The sequence below is a fragment of the Telmatherina bonti genome (genome assembly GCF_933228915.1).
Source record: "Telmatherina bonti genome assembly, chromosome: 19".
Lineage (NCBI taxonomy): Eukaryota > Metazoa > Chordata > Actinopteri > Atheriniformes > Telmatherinidae > Telmatherina > Telmatherina bonti.
The window spans coordinates 26,834,503-26,855,237 of NC_136617.1; the positions used below are offsets into that span (position 1 = coordinate 26,834,503).

Here is a 20,735-nt window from a genome sequence, read left to right on the forward strand (position 1 = left end):
TATGGATTAAAAAACTTTACTGCGGAGCAACTATTTAACTGGGCTACTTACTGGACCCTCGTTGATATAACAAAACCGGTTTTGCTGCAGTATTATTTGCTACTAGAGTAAAGTATGGCTTCAAAGATAAACTGCATTGGTGACTTGACAGAAATAACTTTGTACTAAATGTACAGTTATACTTGTAACCCAGAATATATCATATCTCAACAACATTTGTCATCCAATGGTTTATAACGTCCTGTATGTACCTGAAAGGGTGAGTAAAAAAAGACATCTGTCCGGTCAGGACATATGGTACTAATTGGTTAATGAATGTGCCTGTACTTCACAAAGTATGTGAAAATACATTAAATCTCTACTTCTCCAATGCTGTTTTAATGTCTGATTAAAGCTGAGAGTCTCCTCTTAAAGACTATTTTCAGACTGAATAACCATGAAGCTTTCCTGTCAGGACTTGATCAGTAACAGTATATTTATTACAGAGCATGATGGGTTCTTCATGTACATGAAACAGTGTCTGGATCAGAAAAATGAACTTCGATGTGCCTGTTTAACATTTTACTGTAAATATTCACGTCTTTAAACGCTGACACAAGTGTGTCTCTAGTTAATTATTGAATTTTAGGAGATAACTGATAAGGTTTATATGCACTCAATCAGTGAAGATGAGCCATAATAATTGTGGATCTTCCAACTTCAGTGCCTTATTAAGTCATACAAAATGAGAAATATATATATATGCACTTTCATTTAAATATCCAAGAAAATCTCACATTTAAGAGAAGATAAAGTCATGTTTTCCTGTTTAGATTTAATTACTTTTCCTGCTGAATTCCCAAAGATATGTTTTCTGTGTCTCCCTGATTGGTCATCACAAACTAAGGAACAGAGGTGAGATCTCTTGTGATGCATTAACCATTGTCAAGGGTGTGCCTATTTTCCATTTAGACTTGCTGACATTACATAATACAACACTGACAGCAATGAGCTACTGATAACTGCAGCTTAGATGCCACAGGTCAAAGTAAGCACCTCACTGCCCCTTCCGCGGACACACAGATCGAGCGGAGGACTCAGAGGGAGAGTCAGTCCACAGACAGAGAAGCAGCTGTTTACACAGAAAGGATCATTTCAGAGAACGCACGCTGCAGGCTTGCAGTAAAAAGAAAAACTAGCCACTTGTTATCAAACGAAGATTCAGCTACAGTTTCAAATTTTGTATCAAGTGAAGTTTACAAAACGCCACCATGAAACTGAAGTTACCAAACCCGGGACTGGAGGACAGAATCCCTTCTCACAAAGACCTGGAGAGGATGGAGAAGGAGGAGGCTGGGGACAGACCAAAATGGGACAACAAAGCCCAGTATCTGCTCACCTGTGTGGGCTTCTGCGTAGGACTCGGTAATGTGTGGAGGTTCCCGTACCTGTGTCAAAGCCATGGAGGAGGTGAGCATGGATGACAATTTATATGAAAGATGTTACAAAATACACCCAGTGCCAAAAAATAATATTTTATTGTTCATTTTTATCCTGTTTGTATGGAATAATGTATTTAGTTTTTTGTTAGCATGGAGATATCAAAACAATGTGAAGAATTCAATAAATACAATGGAACGTGAATGTTTTTACGAGCCGAAAGACCAATTAAAGTGTCTGACACTGACATTCATTTTTTGAATGAAAGGAATTTGATATTTATTGTTATGTATAGTTTAAAGATAGTTATTTATTTATAGTATTATTTAACTAAGTTTACAAATGATTAAATAACCATTTAATGCAAAACATAAAAATCAAACAATCATATATAATACAATAATTAAGAAAATAAGTCAACAGAATTAGTCAGATTACCTTTGATTAGACCTTAATGACACAAAAATAGAAATGTGGGAACACTTGTGAGTTTTAAGCTATTGCCGCTGTGAGATCAACATCTTATTATTATGTGAATGTTTTATTTCCAGGTGCATTTATGATTCCGTTCCTTATCCTGCTGGTTCTGGAGGGAATCCCGCTGCTGCACTTAGAGTTCGCCATCGGTCAGCGCCTCAGGAAAGGCAGCACAGGAGTATGGAGGGCAATCAATCCTCACCTGACAGGAGTTGGTGTGTATACAAACAGAAACAGAAATGATAAAAAGTATAGATGCTTGGTTCATTTTTCCCCTTTTTTTTTTGCATTGTGGTAGGTTTGCTGTATAGCTTAAAGGAAAACAATATTATTGGTCAATATGTCTCTTAATGCCAACATTTCATTGATTAATATGAGATTTCGTGCAGTCTGTGTCTGACAGCACAGTCAACTTGATTTCAAGAGGATGGAAAACCTCCTGCATTGACAGGCTTTAAAAGTGATAAGAGAAAAGTATTGGAAAAAGTTATATTTTGGAGCCCTTTGAATATACTGAGAGGTTTGGGGGGTTTAAATTAAGGGACTAATTCTCTATATAGCTCCACTTTTGTGAATGAGAAGCTCATGGAGTTCACTTTTATCTCCATAACTACTGAATGTCATTGGCACTAGACTTTTGATGACCATATGACTCAGGAGGAAGCTTTTAATTTTCATTTAGCACCATCAACAGGCCAAATACTGTAAAAATGATGCACTAGAAACTCATCTGCTTTTTTTGCGCCTTATACACATTTTTTTGGTAGTCTAACTACATCTTGATGTTTTTCAGGTATTGCATCTCTGCTTGTCTCTTTTTTGGTGGGCATGTACTACAACACCATCATGGCCTGGATCATGTGGTATCTCTTCAACTCCTTTCAAGATCCTCTGCCTTGGAGCCAATGTCCTCTAAATGCTAACAGGACAGGTGTGGCTTCATCTGTCAAAATAACAGAGCTCCCAAATACCACGTGTGCTTTGTGATAAAAATCCTAGCAATCTTTTCATAATATGATCCCAAGCTTAATTTGTCCTTCGCAGGATTGGTGGAGGAGTGCGCAAGGAGCTCCACTGTCGACTATTTCTGGTACAGAGAGACTCTCAACACTTCGCAAGCCATCGATGAGGCAGGAGGTCTGCAGTGGTGGATGGTTCTGTCCCTGGTAGCTGCCTGGACTTTGCTCTATGTTTGCTGCATTCGTGGCATTGAAACAACTGGCAAGGTCTGAATGTTAAATTGCATGTGAGAAATCTGACATGCTCGTTGAAACATCCAGATCTCATGAGGATCTTTGGATCATGTGTTATGATGTCATTTTTCAGGCGGTGTACATCACCTCTACTCTGCCATATTTGGTCCTCACCATCTTCCTCATCAGGGGACTCACTCTCAAAGGCTCCGTAGATGGAATTAAGTTCCTCTTCACACCAGATGTAAGCAATGTTTATAGCCACCAGCCAAAATTTGTCACCATCATTCACGACATACATTGATTTAAAAGCAGTTAAACCTTTTAGAAAAATGGTGTTTGTTGCTTGGAAACCAAATTATTACAAGTCTTGAATAGTCTGTGCTCTTTGTGTCCAGGAGTTTATTTATAATGGCTGATGATATGATGACACCGTTTTAACTGATTTGTTTTCTGACAAATAGTGAGATGAACTTAGAGAAATCCATGCCACTCCGGGTAGCTGGTATGAGACTCCACCAGCTGTCCTATGACTGCTGATGACTTGAGTTTCACTGCAAGGCCAGCAAATATCTATTTGATGGATCACAAAGATCTCATCCAAGGCTGCATATCAATACAGATAATTTTTTACAAAGCTGATAAAAGTATCATCAGATAACAGGAGATGGTTTCAATATGTTCATGCTCAGTCTTATCTCGGCTTTATAAATGACACTGTGTTTTCAGAAATGCCAAGCACTTCCTTTACACCTATTTTAATCGGAACACATAGTGTTCTAAGGTGTGCAGAAACTCAAGATAACTGCAGTGAGTTAACACAGATAAGAAACCTATGAACGTGCGCCGTGAACCTTAATCGCGACCGGTCAGAGCTGATAATGATGGCTGAAAATCAATTTACCTGGTCTAGTTTATCAGGTTTGCACATGTAAGGCTGCGTTTTTATTCTATTTTGGTCTCCTGGAAGACACAATGCAGGCAGTGTAAAGTCACACACGATATAAAGCAAAATTACAATCCTTTACACCTTAATTATTGACAAAGATGTTGACAGTGGGAAAGAATTTACATCACGCCTGTTTATTATCACACTTCCCCATTTAAAGCAGTAAACAGCCTTATCAGTATTTCTTTTATTATTCCATTATAGGTAGATGAGTTGATGAACCCGGCAACGTGGTTGGATGCAGGGGCTCAGGTCTTCTACTCTTTCTCCCTGGCTTTTGGAGGTCTCATCTCTTTCTCTAGCTACAATTCTGTTCAGTAAGTAAAACTCTCAGGTGCGCAGTAAACAGGAACCCTCAGTGCAGCAGCTCCCCTCACGCAATCTTCTCTCAAATAATCTTGCAGCAACAACTGCGAACAAGATGCCGTCCTCATTGCCATCATCAACGGTGGCACCTCTGTGTACTCAGCTACAGTTATATACTCCATCATCGGCTTCAGGGCCACAGAAAAATTTGATGACTGCTTGGATGGGTAAGTTTCAGATTCCTCAAAGAAGAAGACTTTAAAGCCAAGCAAAGTAGACTCATAGTTGATGTGCTTTTCTTTTCTTCCAGCAACATCCTGAAGCTCATGAATGCTTTTAACTACCCGGAGAACAACATCACAGCCAGCAACTATGAGACAGTTCTAGCCGGCCTCAACCAAACAAATCCAGCTGCCATACAAGAATTGCAACTACAGACCTGTGACTTGCAGTTTTTCTTGAGTCAGGTGAGAAAATAAAATCTTTTTTTTTTATTATTTATTTATCTAATTACATGTGTTCATTTTTGTGTTTAATTAACATCAAATATAACCTTAAATCCATGGCCGGTGTGTTTTTTTTCAGGGTGTGGAGGGGACAGGCTTGGCTTTCATCGTGTTCACAGAAGCCATCATTAAGATGCCCATTTCCCCTCTCTGGGCTGTTCTTTTCTTCATCATGCTGTTCTGTCTCGGTCTCTCCACTATGTTTGGGAACATGGAAGGAGTGGTGGTTCCTTTGCAGGACCTCAGAGTGCTGCCAAAGTCTTGGCCCAAAGAAGTTTTCTCTGGTAACCCTCTCGTATATGTCGCTACATTTAAATATTCATCAACATGAGATACAGAAACAACACCATAACAGATGGTTTTTATTGTGTTTTCAGGTCTGACCTGCTTGATCTCTTTCGCATTGGGGCTCATATTTGCTCTGCGTTCTGGGAACTACTGGTTAGCTCTTTTTGACAACTTTGCAGGCTCCATCCCGCTTTTGGTCATCGGATTTTGTGAAATGATCTCAGTTATCTACATCTATGGCATAGATAGGTGAGTGACTTAATGCATTTCACACTAAATGCAAATAAGCAAATATTTGCATGCTAAAACTACCATTATAAGCATGTTAGAATTTATCCTAGTGATGAATCATAAGGGTCGTAGTGAACAATAGTTGACTTGTGCTGGGGAGCCCAAATTTTAAGTGTCAGGACTTTTTTTGAATGTGTGCACCATGCTGACAATCACAAGTGAGCAAAAACTACAATAATAACCACTATGTTAAAGAAAAAAAGGGGGGTACACCTTCAGAAGACTGTAGTGGTAAAAGTCAGATACACAGAGCAGAGGAGGGAGCTACAAGCAAGTCTGTTGGCAAAAAGCAAAGAAGTTAGTGAATTTCAACTCATACAGGGCTTTAAAAAAGCTACCATTACAATAAATTTCTGTCTGAGATAAATCTGGTATGAAGCAATTGGCCTTTATTTATTACATTTGTTTGTTGTGGTTGTGTGTTCATTTATTTATTTAAAGGTTGAATTTTCTTTTACAAAGAACTAATGAAAATTTAAAGTTAAAGTTTTTATATTATAAAAAAAAAAAGGGGGGAAAAATTGCTTATGAACACACAATTAAAATCTGTAGTTATAAATACTAAACTTGGCTAAAATAAAGGCTCTGTATTATATTGAAGAGCAGTGTGGGGACCAAAAGAGCCAGCTCTTCTAAGGGAGTTAAACCAAAAGAGTTTAATCTTTTTAAAGAGTTTGCATAACTAATTTATACTTTGACAAAGACTCTTGTACGCTGTGTGTATACTTGGTATTGTACAGTTGTTACTGAGTTGTTTTACCATCATTCATCATTCAAGTCTTCACAATTTCTGCAAACCAGTATCCATCTTGATCTGTGCAGCTCATAATAAGAAAGGGCCCATCATTTGCGGTTACCATACGGATGCACGACCAATAATGTGAGCTCTGCAAACAGACCCCAGTTTTAACACATCATACAAGCTGATCATTTAATGTCTCTAACCTGAAGCCCCTACACCACAGTCTCATGTAAACCAAATAACCAATGACATCTACAAAACCATGTGCAGAACCAGATCTGGTGCTGTGATTGCTTCAGCTGAGGGCAAGTCATTTGTTTAGACCGGTTACCCCACTGTGGTTGAGTATACATTTATTAAACATTGCAGACCGAGACAAATCAGATCACAGATTATTGTAATTTGAATTGGTTGAAACTAAAATGACATGTACAGAAAAACACATAAAGATGCACCACAAACGGACTGGGAACTTATCTATAAGTACTTTGTATCCAATAACAATATTTTCATTGTCCACATAAGTTTTAATTTATTTGAAAATATGTGTAACGAGGTATGTGTGACGTAAGACAGAGACAGGCTCTGACTGGATGAAAGCTGCTCTGTAATATTCAACAGATTGTTATAAAATTCAGAAAAGCAGGAAATAACTGAGCGTTGTGTTCTGACCTTGGCCCAGCGATAACGCCTCAAAGACAACATGAGAGAGGGATTTTTCTCAAAAGGGACAGATTGTGTCTTCTGATGTAGCAAATCTTTGTGAGAAATGCAGTAAAAAATGTCTCTGATTTTCTTTTTAGTTCCAGTAATATTGTGAATGAAAGCAGGAATTCTGCGGTACAACAACTTAGTCCGGTCAGATGTGAACTGTTCCACAGAAGGGAACATGTTTTGTTCTATTGATGTATTAATCTGGGGTACAAAGCTTGCCTAGGACAAAGTAGAAACACCAAGTTCAGCCCAGCATCCACCTGTTGAGTCCTGACTGACAGCTGCACATGTTGCTTTGTGCACTGTAACTAATAAAACTACAAGGTCATGTTTTATGGGGGATTTCATACACACTCAGCCACATAACACTCTCTTGTGATTGCTTCCGAACAGGTTTAACGAGGACATTGAGTTTATGATCGGCCACAAACCCAACATCTTCTGGCAGGTGACGTGGAGAGTGATCAGCCCACTCATTATGATCGTCATCTTGATTTTTTACTTTGTAACTCAAGTCACCAAGACCCTCACCTATTTGGTCTGGGACCAGGAGTCGGTAAGTGTGTCTATCATGATATAAACATTTATTATGGTTAGCTTTCAGTGCTGCAGGAGAAATTCAACACAGATGGTATTGTTCATAAATTCTGATTATAAACAAACTATTTCTGACTGTTTGTTGCGTTGTATAAATTGTATCACTGTAGGCGAGCTTTCCCACCCTCGAAGAGCGTCCTTATCCATCCTGGATCTACGTCATCATCTTTATCCTGGCTGGCGTTCCATGTATAGCCATCCCCTTCACTGCTCTCTTCAAATTCATACGAGCAAAATGTTGCAAACAGAAGGACGACAGCAGCAATAAACTGGACACGATCTCTGCCAAAATACAAATGAGTGACAGAATGAAGTTTTAAGCAACTTTAACTTAATGTGGATATTTGAAGTTGACTTGCATGCTGCTTTTTCCTCATCTGACAGTGGATGAACATAGATCATAGTAACAACAGCTTTAAGACAAATTGAAAAGATATTAAGATGTTTTTTAGTAAAAAGCTATAAAGTAAGATATAATTGATACTGTGACATTAGTTTTCTTAACATGTTTAATACATTGTATATTCACAGAATACTTGGACATTGTTGGATATCTGCTTTACATGAAACTATTCACTACCAACATGTGTCATGCTATTCCAAAATACACAATGAACATATCCAGCACAAGCATATACCCCGTTTCACACATGACGGGAAGGTTTAATGAAAATACATTTAGGTTAAAACCCACTTACAGCAAAAGCTCAGAAATTATGAACTGAAGCACTTTTGTGTTTTAATGGGTTAAGTTGGCTCTGGACTAGCTTGTTATTATGTCAAACACCACCTGGATACGAGCTCACTGATCAAGGCAGCAGTGAATCTGCAGCTCCCGTGTACTCTGAGATAGATTACTTATGGTCTGGGAGTTTTAGGGAAGCCCAGATGGATATAAAAGGCTCAGTGAAGGTGCAACATTAACTTGTATGGCTTGCTACTGTAAATGCTTTGATCTGACTTTTTGCATTTATTTTTTGAGCTTTATCAAAACATAGTAGTATCACAGTACTTATATTGTGTCACAAATATGATCTGTAATTAGTAAATGTGTCTAACTCAAGTGACTGATAGTTATGTAGCCATTTACAGTCAAGCCTATAGACTGAAGTTTTTCTTTTTATAGGTATCATGTTGTGCAACCCCCCTCTTAGTGTTTGGCAAACAGCTGTTAACATTGGTGACCTACTCTAAAGGCCTGTATAGGCTGTGTGCAGACCCTGTGCTAGGTCATACATGTAAAATACCATTCTGAAATGCCATTTATCTCTATGGCTTCGGGTGGGTTGTTGGGTAGTGACAGACACTTAGGAGTTGACTTGAACAAAAAATAAGCATGAGGAAAACTGACATTGTGAACAACAAGTACGAAGATTTTTACATGTGGCATTAAAACACTCTGACCCAGCCGCGTGCACGCGCACCCTGCCACAGATGAAGTCGCTTGTTAGATATGAAACTAAAAAAGCACCAGGACAGCAGAAACCTCTGCCAAGCACAATGTTAAAGAATCCTTTTAAAGAATTCCTGGATCCAAACAGTGATCCGGATCACCACCAAAATATCATCAGTTCTTCATTTTTACATTAAACTCTTGAAATTTTTATAAAAATCCATCTGTAACCTTTTAAGTTATCTTGAACACAAAGACACCAGGAAAACCAGAACCTCCTCAGCGGCGGTAACAACCGGGTTCATTGCACATAAAACATCGCGCCCCCCCTGCAGTGATTCCTCCCCGCTGCAGACGTGCTTCTCGTGGAGTATGTATGGACCTGACAAAAAATACGGTTTTCTTTCTTGCAGCCTCGAGAGCAAGAACTCAGTTCTTGCTTCTCGTGGAGGATGTAATAAGCTTGATGCTAGTAGCTTAGCTCGCTATACAGACTACAGTCAGAGAAAATCAGCTAGTTTGGATATGTTCCAAAAAAAACGACTTAATTGTCTCTTGAGCTCAGTAATGCACATATTTCATTCATGTGTTTATTTGTAACAAAATTAGAACCTTAGAGTCTTGCAAAGAAAAAGTTACGGATGTTCAGCAATCTGCAAAAAATATAGAGAAATATAGTGGGAAAAATTTCAGAAATACTGCTACTCAACATAAAATTGGTCAACCTTTGAGTATTTTATAATTTGCTGCATACTATTTTGCTAAACTAATGGAAGCTTTTATACTTGTTTTCCTCATGCAGTACCATATTAAAAACAGACAGGATTATTTTAATGGAAATCAGGAACACTCCCAAAAATCACTGCGAACACACAGTGTCCAAATACAGGTTGAAGTTTTACCATGCAAAGAGAAAAGCCACATGTGAACATTATTTAGAAGCACTGCCCTTTCAAGGTCGAAACTCATTTATAGATATTTACATGTTTTAAAGTAACAAGGTTCCCAAGTAGGAAACATATTTTCAGAGAAGGTCTTGCATGTTTCAGAAAGACTATGTTAAACTGTACACTGCATCTATTCCAACTGCATGGCTTCGAGTCCACTGAACTGGCCTGCCTGCAATCCTTCCCAGACTTTGACCAGTCCGGCGCATTGTAAGACATAAAATATGAAGAAGAATTGACTTGTAATGGATTACTGAACTTGTACTTGGGAGTACTGAACAATTAGCAGTGATCTCCTTAGTTTCCAGACTTTTTGGTATTAAAAGAGGAGCGGGTGCTACACATTGAGAAAATGTCCATGTCACTGTTATTTTGCGGATTGTTGTTGCCGTTAATGCCTTCACAGCTGCAGGGTACTCGACCGGGGCCTTTCTCTGTCACCTTCTGAGCAGATACATAGCCGCCTGGGGTGTGGTTAGGGTCTCAGGGAGGCTGGAGTTTTAAAAAACCCATTAAGGGAATAATAAAGTCAACTTACTATCGCCTTATGAATATATCAACGGAAATTGGTCTGATGTCACAGCAGGACCTGGAAAAACTAGTCCACACTTTCATCTTTAGTCTGCATGATTACTAACAGTGTCTTAATGGATTTTCATTAAAAAAAAAAAAAAAAAAAAGACTCCCGCAGCTAATTTAGAACTCTGCTGATCAAGTCCTCACTCAGACCATGAAAGTGGACTAAGCCAGTCCAGTTCTGAGGTCTTTACACTGGCTGAATGTGCTTCAGAGAATGGACTTTAAAGTTCTGTTGCCGGTCTATAAAGCTCTGAATGGTTTAGGATCAAAATACATCAGTGACTTGTCCCATTATGAACCTACCAGACCCCTCAGGTTACCTGGATCTGGTCTTTTATCAGTTCCCACAGTCAGAATGAGACATGAAGAAGTTGCATTCAGCTTCTATTTTCTTATTTTCTGTTATGTTATTGTCTCTGTAAAGTACTTTAAATCACCATGTTGTTGAACTGTGTTATACAGACAAACTTACCTTGCCTTTGGGTAGTGACTGGTCTCTCAGGTCCTGAGGGCCCTCTGGTCTGCTTCTGATCTTTGCAGTGACCCAGTTGCATTTGCATGATCACTGATTACTGCCTGTTATTTTGCCCCCATATTTTCAAATCTGCATGCTGATCCAGTCACTGTGTTGCCTGTGGGTTTAATTACCCATAACTATAGTTACGTTCATGCTTTTTCTTAATGTTGCTGACATTTTTGTTTTTGTGGATGTTGGTGGTTGGTTGGTTTTCTGTTTTCTTCCAGGTGAAGCAGCTGATGTCTGTTTTTTTTCTGTTTAGTATGCTGTTACTTTCTATCCAGTGAATCCATGTTGTTGTTTTTTTTCTCATGCTTCTGTTTTTCTCTTCTGTTTACTCTCTTTTCCTTTTTCCTCACCCCTCTTGTCAGGTCCAGCAATAATATGGGAATTTCTGAACAGATGATCTAAAAAAAAAAAAAAAAGAAAAAAAATTATATATCAAGAGACATCTTATATATATTTGGCATAACAAAGTAGCCAGTCATTGTGCTTGCTATCATCCTGAGAAGTTAAAAAAAGAAAAGAACAAATTGAAAAACACACACACAAATAATAAATACTTTTCAGATTTATACTATTGACATGAATGCTATATTTGAATTTAGAAATGTTCACCAAAAAGTGAGAAATTTGCAGTAATGTTAAAAATAATTTCAGTATAAAAAAATGAAATGCCACATATAGTTACTTAGAATAAAGTTATTTTTAGACTAATGTACAGTTAGTGTTTTAAGACTAATCTGTTGCCGCACAGTAGTAAAAGATCATAAATTTGTTTCAACAATGCCAAAGGTGCTGTGTGGCTATAGAGATGTGTGCACACCAAGTCCTCAATGTGCCTCAGTAGCTCACTATCGCTATGCTTCAGTTCACATGTTGTCAGCATGAGACTGGTACTCCCTAACCCAGGACTGGATCTCAGGATCCCTGACTATGAAGAACTTGAAAGGGTAGAAAAGGAGAAAGCAGCGGACAGACCCCATTGGGACAACAAAATCCAATATATACTAACTTGTGTAGGTTTCTGCATTGGACTTGGAAATGTCTGGCGATTCCCCTACTTGTGTCAAAGTCATGGAGGAGGTAAGTGAAGACAGACTGTTCTGATCCAGAGGAAATTTTCTCATTTTCTATTTCTTTTTTGTGTGCCTGTGTGCCTGTGTGCCTGTGTGCCTGTGTGCGTGGGGGGTGGTTGTTCAAAAGGCAAAGTATAACAAAGTACCTTAGATGTGAGCTTAAATATTTTACATTCAAGAAAATCCCTGGTATTATGGGCACATAGCTACTCTAGAAGATAAATACATCACTTATTTACGACTACAGGAGAACAGTCATGGATGGCATTGCCATCAAGTTGCATTAATGATTCTCAAGCGTAATAGGTCTTGTAAAGTAATGGCTAACCTTTGACACTGTTTATGACACAAAGACTCTGTGTTCAGCTTAACTTAGAACTGAATGTACATTTGAGCTTATTTGCAAATGGATTGGTATTAAGTGGGTCACTGTCTTCGAGTGTTGCATATTAGGTCACCGGTAAAGGAAATCTTTCAAAGGCATGTAGCACATTTATATTTAGCTCATGTATTTTAAACCTCTGCTCATAATAAAAGTTACAATAACACCCCATGCGGATGTAAATAACATGTAGTGATTGATAAGAACTGCTGCTGTGCCAGTTTACATATTTTGTTTTAAGTCATGCGACTGAAAGTTTTGTTGAAAGAAAAACTGCCTACACAAGGAAAAATATGCTAACTGTAAATGATAACAAATAATCACTGCAATCAATATTTACTATTTCCTTTTATAAAACGTGCAAAATGTCAATTCCTTTGAAAACATGGCATAAATAGTGCTCAAATTTTTGCACTTTGGTACCTCATAGAACTGGTTAATTTGGCATCCGTCTTGCATCCTGTATCTTTTCTGAGCTCTCTATAGCCTGTAAAACTCAGTCTTATGTCAACTCTTATCTAATCTTTTGCTCCCTCTCATTCTCTCTTTCTTTTCCTCTCTTCCCCCAATAATATCCTCTAAGTTGTGCTTTTAAAAGGCCAGTGTGCTGATATCCATTATCTATTATAACACAGTGCCATAAAGCAAAAGCTGTCACAGCTGTCATGTGACACCTGAACTAGACAATAACTTTGTAAATGCTGCTTCTAAGGCCTCTGGATGCTACAGAGATACTGTTGGAGAAAATTGTTATGAGATTGGTTTGTATTAAGTATTAGACATATATGCATTGATTTGCTGTGATCCTGCTGTGTTTTGTGTCTATGCACAAAGCTTTCTTTAAGTTATATGATCCTTGTCTGGAATGTGCAGACAAAGTCTGAGACAGGAAGAGTTTCCTGCAGGGCATCTGTTTTTGTCAGCTGCTTGGTTGACCAGTTGTCTAAAGGTTAGAGGTTAAAGGTAATAAAGTAATATAGTGAGTGATTGATGCTTAGTGAGTTCAGCATCGTTCTAAGAAAGTGTATAATTAAAGCCAGTATGGCATCAAAATGAGTCAGAGGTTTTAGGGTCGGAAACTCATGTAGTGTTGCTCTAATATTGGTACCATAGTTTTGTCATATAAGTTTGTATACTTAATTAAATCTTTAAAGTCTGTGTAGTAAATTTCAAACCATCCATCCAACCATTCATTTTCCATGTTGAGACTGGGTTTGGTGGGGTGCACAAACACACTAGCGGACACTAGGGGACATCTTCAAAGTCATACAAATTCATTTAAAGAAATCCAAAACCTGAGACACATCATCTTCCTCATGACTGCCCATCTGTACTCTTACAACAGCATTTTCAATAAGCTGGGGATCTTTAGGAGTTGTAACATTTGTAATATTATGACAGAATTATAAGGAATTTAGCTTATTTTGAGATGAGAGGATGCCACATAATTGTCCTTTTACAATGATGAACACTGGATAAAATTCCAGTCTGGATAAAAACAATTCATCATGGCACTTATTATGCTAAATTAACATTTAACCTGATTAAAACCCAAGATCACTGAGCAGGTGTGTTTTCCAGGTGCCTTTCTGATTCCCTACCTGATCCTGTTGGTACTGGAAGGAATGCCTCTCCTGCTGTTAGAGTTTGCCATCGGCCAGCGTCTCAGAAAAGGCAGTGTGGGGGTATGGCGGTCCATCAGCCCCTACCTGACTGGTGTCGGTGAGTAAAACAGTCATGGTAGCGACTGTTATAAGAATTAAACACCTTGCTTCCTGCATGATCTCACATTGAACAACGCTTTACCCCAGGTATCGCCTCCATGCTGGTGTCCTTTTTAGTTGGACTCTACTACAACACCATAATAGCCTGGATCATGTGGTATCTCTTCAATTCATTCCAAGAACCCCTGCCTTGGACTCAGTGTCCTCTAAATGAGAACAGCACTGGTATTTACACATTTTCAGCCATAACAGAGCACTTTGATTAAAGCAAAGATCATTTTTAAAACAACTGATCCTGCTTTTTTTTCCCTTTCATTCTTTTTCCAAGAATACATAACCGAGTGTCAACAGAGCTCCACCGTGGATTATTACTTCTACAGAGTCACTATGGACAGTTCTACCTCAATAGCTGAGTCTGGAGGGCTCCACTGGCCAATGGTGGTTTGTCTTTTGGCTGCCTGGACAGTCATTGCTGTGTGCTGCATAAGGGGAATCAGCACATCAGGCAAGGTTGGTTTAATCTTATTTACCTACAAGTTGGTTGAAAGTAGTAGATTCACAAGACACCACAAAGTGCATTAATTTATTATCCCAACCGCTTAGTCCAATTAAGGGTTATGGGGAAGCTGGAGCCCATCCCAGCAGTCTTTGGGCAAAAGGCAGGGTACACTCTGGACAGCTTACCAGTCCATTGCAGAGGCACACAGAGACAAACAGCCACTCATGCTCACACTCACCCATAGCTATGGGCAATTTACAGTAACCAATTAACCTAACGTGCATGTCTTTGGATGGTGGGAGGAAGGCAAAGTACCTGGAGCGAACCCACACATACACGGAGAGAACATGCAAACTCCACACAGAAAGGTGCTGTCGAAACCTCGTCCCAGTTTAGGATCAAACCAGCAACCTTCTTGCTGTGAGGCCACAGTGCCAACCACTATGCCACCGTGCAGCCCACACCACACCCCAAAGTTATATTTAATAATTCAGATCATTGTCCAATAAGACTGAAGTTGAAGCCACATGTTGCGTCGTTATGGGCTGGATCACTGCTTGTATTGATCCTGAAAATAAGATCTGGCTTTGAAAAGCAATAAAACTTGAAGTTAAAATACAAAAACTGTTATTGAATCATGTGTATTAAAATTTTTAATTGAGACTGAAAAAGCTTTAATTGAAAGATTAAAGTGCGTAAAATTTAAGGTGTTCATGTTTACAGTGCTTCTATATTTGGTTTCAACTATCTGTCACTGCTCTCACTTTATGGGTGGAGGGGGGGTTCTTATGCCTCTTCTCTGGATGTGATGTTTACAAGAGTTGCAACAACAACCACTGACGCTAAGCTAGCTGCCAGTGTAGTTGGCGCACCTAAACTGCCCACAGTTATGTTTTGTTTTTTTTAAGTGTATGACTGAACTAAGGAAATAACTAGATTTAGTTTTAACGGTCTAATTTTGGATGTTGGATGGCAGAGGTGTGCTAGAGAGTTTAGCCAGTGTGTGATGCAGATCTGCAAGCATTTCTGTAGTATGTGCTTACAAATCTGGCTGCTCATGAATATTTAACCTCACACCCCATTACCCCACGCTCCAGCTTTCATATTATGAGACCCTGTGCAGCAGCAATAACAGTGGAATTGACCTCATATGATGGTAAAATGAAATGACAAGTTTTAATAAGGGTAGCAGTTAGCAGTTAGCACACATTAGCCAAAATTAGCTTTCTTAAACACACCTCTTCTAAACTAGCATCCTGTTAAACTGTTCAAGCTAAACAAGTTACTAACTTTGTGCAGTTACAAAGCAAAGAAAGAGACACGACTGCTGCTAGTCAGGACGATGCAACTTGTGACCATTAGATTGGGAGGTAGATGGATAAGCCCATTTCCCAAATCTGCCACTCTGCTCCAGCACAGAGAGCACTGAAAATTAAAATCTTCACTGAAGAAAACCTTAGAAAATCATTCAGCATTTTTAAAAAAATTATGTGCACATTTATAAACATTGTCAGCATAAACACTTTAAATTTTACATTCCAATTTATTCTCTTAATATTTCTATTTTAATGTTTTAGTGGATTTTTTTTTTTTTTTCTTAGTATTAAAAGATTTTTTTGATAATAGCTTTGGTTTTGTTTGAACAAATGGATATTTCAGAAGATGTAATGACAAAATCAGGATAACGCCATTGTATTTTCATATTTAATGACCATTTGAAAATAAAATCTTCTGTTGTTTTCTTGTCTAAACTTCAGGCGGTGTACGTCACAGCCATCCTGCCTTACATAGTTCTGGCTATCTTCCTGATCCGAGGACTGACCCTTAAAGGTTCCTTGAGTGGACTGAAATTCCTCTTCACACCAGATGTATGTTTTAATTTTGGAAAGAAAAAGAAAATCCCTCATAAGCTCTGTACAATACTGTATGTTTCCTGTGTGCAGGTGAATGAGCTGATTAAACCTACAACTTGGCTGGATGCAGGCGCCCAGGTCTTCTACGCCTTTGGTTTGGCATGGGGAGGTCTCATCTCCTTCTCAAGCTACAACCCTGTTCAGTAAGGGTCTGCCTGTTGGAAGACGTTTTCTTGATGTGTAGTATCTCTGTCAACTTTTATGAGAAAAAATATTGTTTTTTTTCAGCAACAACTGTGTTCAAGATGCTGTAATCTTGTCTGGCGTAACCGGCTTTACGTCAGTTTATGCTGCCATGGTAACCTACTCCATCATTGGATTCAGAGCAACGGAGAAATACGACGCATGTTTCAGCCAGTGAGTACAGTTTGTTTCAGGATTTTTAAGGGTTAAACAATTTTTACCTCTTTTTGTTGAGGAAAAACTTCAATACACGCTACTGGTTGTCATGACAAACAAAGTTAAATGGTCTGGGGATTGCTACTATATACTTTAGCTAGCTTTGCAAGTTTTTTAATAATCTTGATTGTGTTTGATTAAACAGGCACTTACCTCCCCACACATTAAAATGATCATTTATGCCTCCGGTGCAATTTGCAACTGCCTGTGTACCTAACCCTGGAGCTCACGGCACATGCCACACAATGTATATTATCAGAATATTGATTATGAGAAGTTGTAATCCGTGTTTGGCATTTGGGTTTGTTGTTTGAAACTAGAGGTGTTACAGTACTTTTTAAGTACACATGAAGGCACAGGTGTCTTCGTGTGTTTTACCAGGCGTTCATTAGTTTTGATAGTAAATTACTTACATTTAATTCTTTCTTTTGACAACATTGAAGTAATTCATAATGGCTAATCACTGTCATTTTTCTCTCTAGAAACATCATGACGTTGTCTAATGCATTTGATCTTCCTGAGGATAGCCTCAACGTAAGCAACTATGATGCAGCTTTTAACTATCTGAACCGCACCTATCCTGAAGTTGTTCATGGACTGAACGTCGAAACCTGTGACGTGCAGAAACTTCTGAGCGAGGTGACTGTTTTAATGAAAGTCTGCCAGATTGTTATTGAGTTGTATTCTCATCTGCATTTTGCTTGTTGTCTAAGGGAGTGGAAGGAACAGGTCTGGCCTTCATCGTCTTCACAGAGGCCATCACCAAGATGCCCGCCTCCCCAGTCTGGTCTGTCCTCTTTTTCATCATGCTTTTCTGCCTGGGCCTCTCAACTCTGTTTGGCAACATTGAAGGAGTGGTGGTCCCCTTGAAAGACTTAAAAGTGTTTCCTAAAACATGGCCTCATGAAGCACTCACTGGTATTCTGCCTTCTATAGCTCATAAGTCTACAAACCAGCTTCATAACTTCACAACACAAGATGATCTGATTGTTTTCTCCCTTGTTTTGCCTCCGTGTTGCAGGGATAACATGCCTTGCTTCCTTCATCATCTGCCTCCTGTTTGCGCAGAATTCAGGACTTTACTGGGTATCTCTCTTTGACAACTTTGCTGGTTCTGTCCCATTGCTGACCATCGGCTTGTTTGAGATGATTGCTGTTGTTTACATCTACGGCGTAGACAGGTATCTGATCAACGCATTTTTCTCTATTGTTGTCCTGATCCACCAGTAACAGTAGGTTTTTCATGCTTTCCTCTGGGGCAGGTTTAACAAGGACATAGAGTTTATGACTGGAAGTAAGCCAGGCATCTTCTGGCAGGTTACATGGCGGTTCATCAGTCCTCTAATTGTCTTGGTCATCTTAGTTTTCTACCTGGTGACTCAAGCTCAAGAGAAACTCACCTACTTAGTCTGGGATCCCAACTCTGTAAGCTCACACAAACTCGGACTTGCTTATTTTGCCTTTTTTTTATTTTACTGTTCACCCATTAAGATGGTTTACCAATTTAAAGCACACAACTTTTTTAACTGAAATAATACAATATTCATCTATTGCAAACTACATTAAATTGTTTGTGTCTCACAGGAGGGCTTTCCAGCTTTGGCATCAGTTCCCTACCCCTCATGGATCTACGCGGTCATCTTTGTTTTGGCAGGAGTCCCCAGCCTGGCAGTGCCTATATATGCACTGTGTCGACTGGCGTTTGTTTGCTTCAAGCGATAAACATTTAAAGAGAGAAAATGAGTCGAATGTTTAAAAGTCCTTCTTGTTGCACGATCCAAGATTGTTTAAGAAGTAGAACATAGAGGTGTTTTCAGCATGTAAGGACACTAAATCCAGTGAGGACACAAAATCCTAGATTGGATGTAAATTGAAATTGAAATTGTAATATGAACCAATGTGGTTTTTTTTCTTGTTTGGTTGATTGTTTTTTTTTTTATATATATATATAGATATAATAAAGGTGTCATAGTAGACAATAGATAATAGTACAGATAGTGGTAGACTGGCAGACTGTAAAGGACCTAAATTATAATCCAATGTCCAGATGCATACATCTAATGTATGAAGATGTGACATCTAAGGTTAGATCTAACATCTAATGTTTTGTGCTTTTCAAATATTACATTTGAAGAAAAAGAAAAAGAAGAAGAAGAAATATGAAATGTTGAAACGGTTGGATTTTTCACTTTAACCTGTGTTATTAACATACTGAGCCCAAATTACACCAATGACTGCTCTTAATCATAATGTTCAATTTCTTTTAGCAGTTGATATGTGTCTCATAATACTCTTGAGCCAATACTTTGATATTCACCGGTCAAAATATTGGATCTGATTCTCTTTGGAGTATTGAGAAACGACTTTGCTAAAACAAAACATGCCATTTGTTTCCACTTCATAGAGTTTTAGGCAATGAGATTGCTATCAGTCCCAGCCACGGTGAATTTCTTTTGTGGTACATGATTATGGTATCAGATGTCATCATGTCAAGATAATGCTGTTACTATTAGCGATGTAGTTTTGCTTCAATATTTTACTGTTTCATGCATGTTGTGCACTATGTTGTATTTATCACCCTAATATTTTGCATCTTTTTTTTTATTTCTAATTCAATAGATGGTAATTTTAATGTGTAGTTTTACTTATTTTATCATTTTAAAAACTCTTTTTTATCTTATTTTGGTTCAACTTACTCATTAGTATAAATGTTTTAAAAATTTCTTTCAACTATTTTTTTTGCTAACATCTTTACAGATGTTTTGGGTACTTGGGTCCTGACTCAAAACATTTGGGAAAATTAGCTGGCAACACCTCTGGTAGAACACATTGTCAGTCACTTTGTTTGATGTTTTTAATCTTGTAATGGTTCTTAAAACAAAATTAGCTTTGATAGATGCTCATACATGCACTTGAATAACAAACTTACATGAATCCTTATTTTGTATTCCACCCTCTATTTGTTCATGTTCATTATTTATGCATTACTGTGCGAACACTGTCTTTCAAAAACATTTTTCTTCATAATTTCACCTTTTAAACAGTGAGAGGGCCCTAACAAAAAAGCCTCTTTAACAGTTTGTTTGGCCAACTTCTAACTTTTAAGTCCAGATACTTTGGCAGGTTGGAGACGCAGTGTACCAAACTGGCCTGAAGAGGGAAGTGTCACAATGACTAAAGAATAATAAGGATCAAGTAAAATGCTGAACTTCATACCTTGTAGTGTAGTTAAACTTCTTGACTAAATGTTTTGTCAAACATTTTAGGAATTAGGTCGTTTTTCTCCTGTTTGAAATGGTATTTGAAAATAAATTGATAAATCACAGTATCTAATCATTAATATCTCAATTTGCAAATCTTACTTAATATTTTATTTTAAAACAAGTGCAATGGACTAGCGTGCTGTCCAGCGGACAGCCTGCCTTTCGCCCGAAAGATAGTTGGGATAGGCTCCGGCTTCCCCGCAACTCTTCATCGGATCAAGCGGTTAGGATAATGAATGAATGAATTTAAAATGTGTAATTATAAAACACTTGCAAACTGATTTTTTTGTATGAATTGTTGAATTAGAACCTAGATTTAGGAATTTATATTTTAATTTCATAATTATCATGAAAATGGTGTATTGCTTTATCAAAGTCCCTCTTGGTACGCCATACGAGTGAAGATTATTTTGTCCATATCAAGAACAAACATACAAGAAAGAAGAGAAAAAACATATTGTTTTTGTTTCCCTTTCGGTTTGTTCATCTGAAAAGGTCACCACAGCGAATCATCGCTCAGATGAAAGGACACGTTTTACACCGGATGCCCTCTCTGAC

The 20,735-nt window shown here is 38.2% G+C and overlaps 1 protein-coding gene across 1 annotated transcript; it reads left to right on the forward strand.

The window, feature by feature from the left end:
* Positions 1-1,250: 1,250 nt before the first annotated feature.
* Positions 1,251-20,340, forward strand: LOC306769991 (sodium-dependent neutral amino acid transporter B(0)AT1-like; the record flags this gene model as incomplete). Its single annotated transcript, XM_079258759.1, has 24 exons — positions 1,251-1,449; positions 1,971-2,111; positions 2,690-2,827; positions 2,941-3,122; positions 3,223-3,333; positions 4,243-4,355; positions 4,443-4,571; positions 4,655-4,811; positions 4,930-5,134; positions 5,228-5,387; positions 7,279-7,441; positions 7,593-7,795; positions 11,805-12,004; positions 13,961-14,101; positions 14,191-14,328; positions 14,432-14,613; positions 16,360-16,470; positions 16,546-16,658; positions 16,744-16,872; positions 17,397-17,553; positions 17,628-17,832; positions 17,936-18,095; positions 18,177-18,339; positions 18,499-20,340. The coding sequence occupies 24 exons, from the start codon at positions 1,251-1,253 to the stop codon at positions 18,634-18,636; spliced, it is 3,738 nt and encodes a 1,245-aa protein (XP_079114885.1). The 3' UTR covers positions 18,637-20,340.
* Positions 20,341-20,735: the final 395 nt, after the last annotated feature.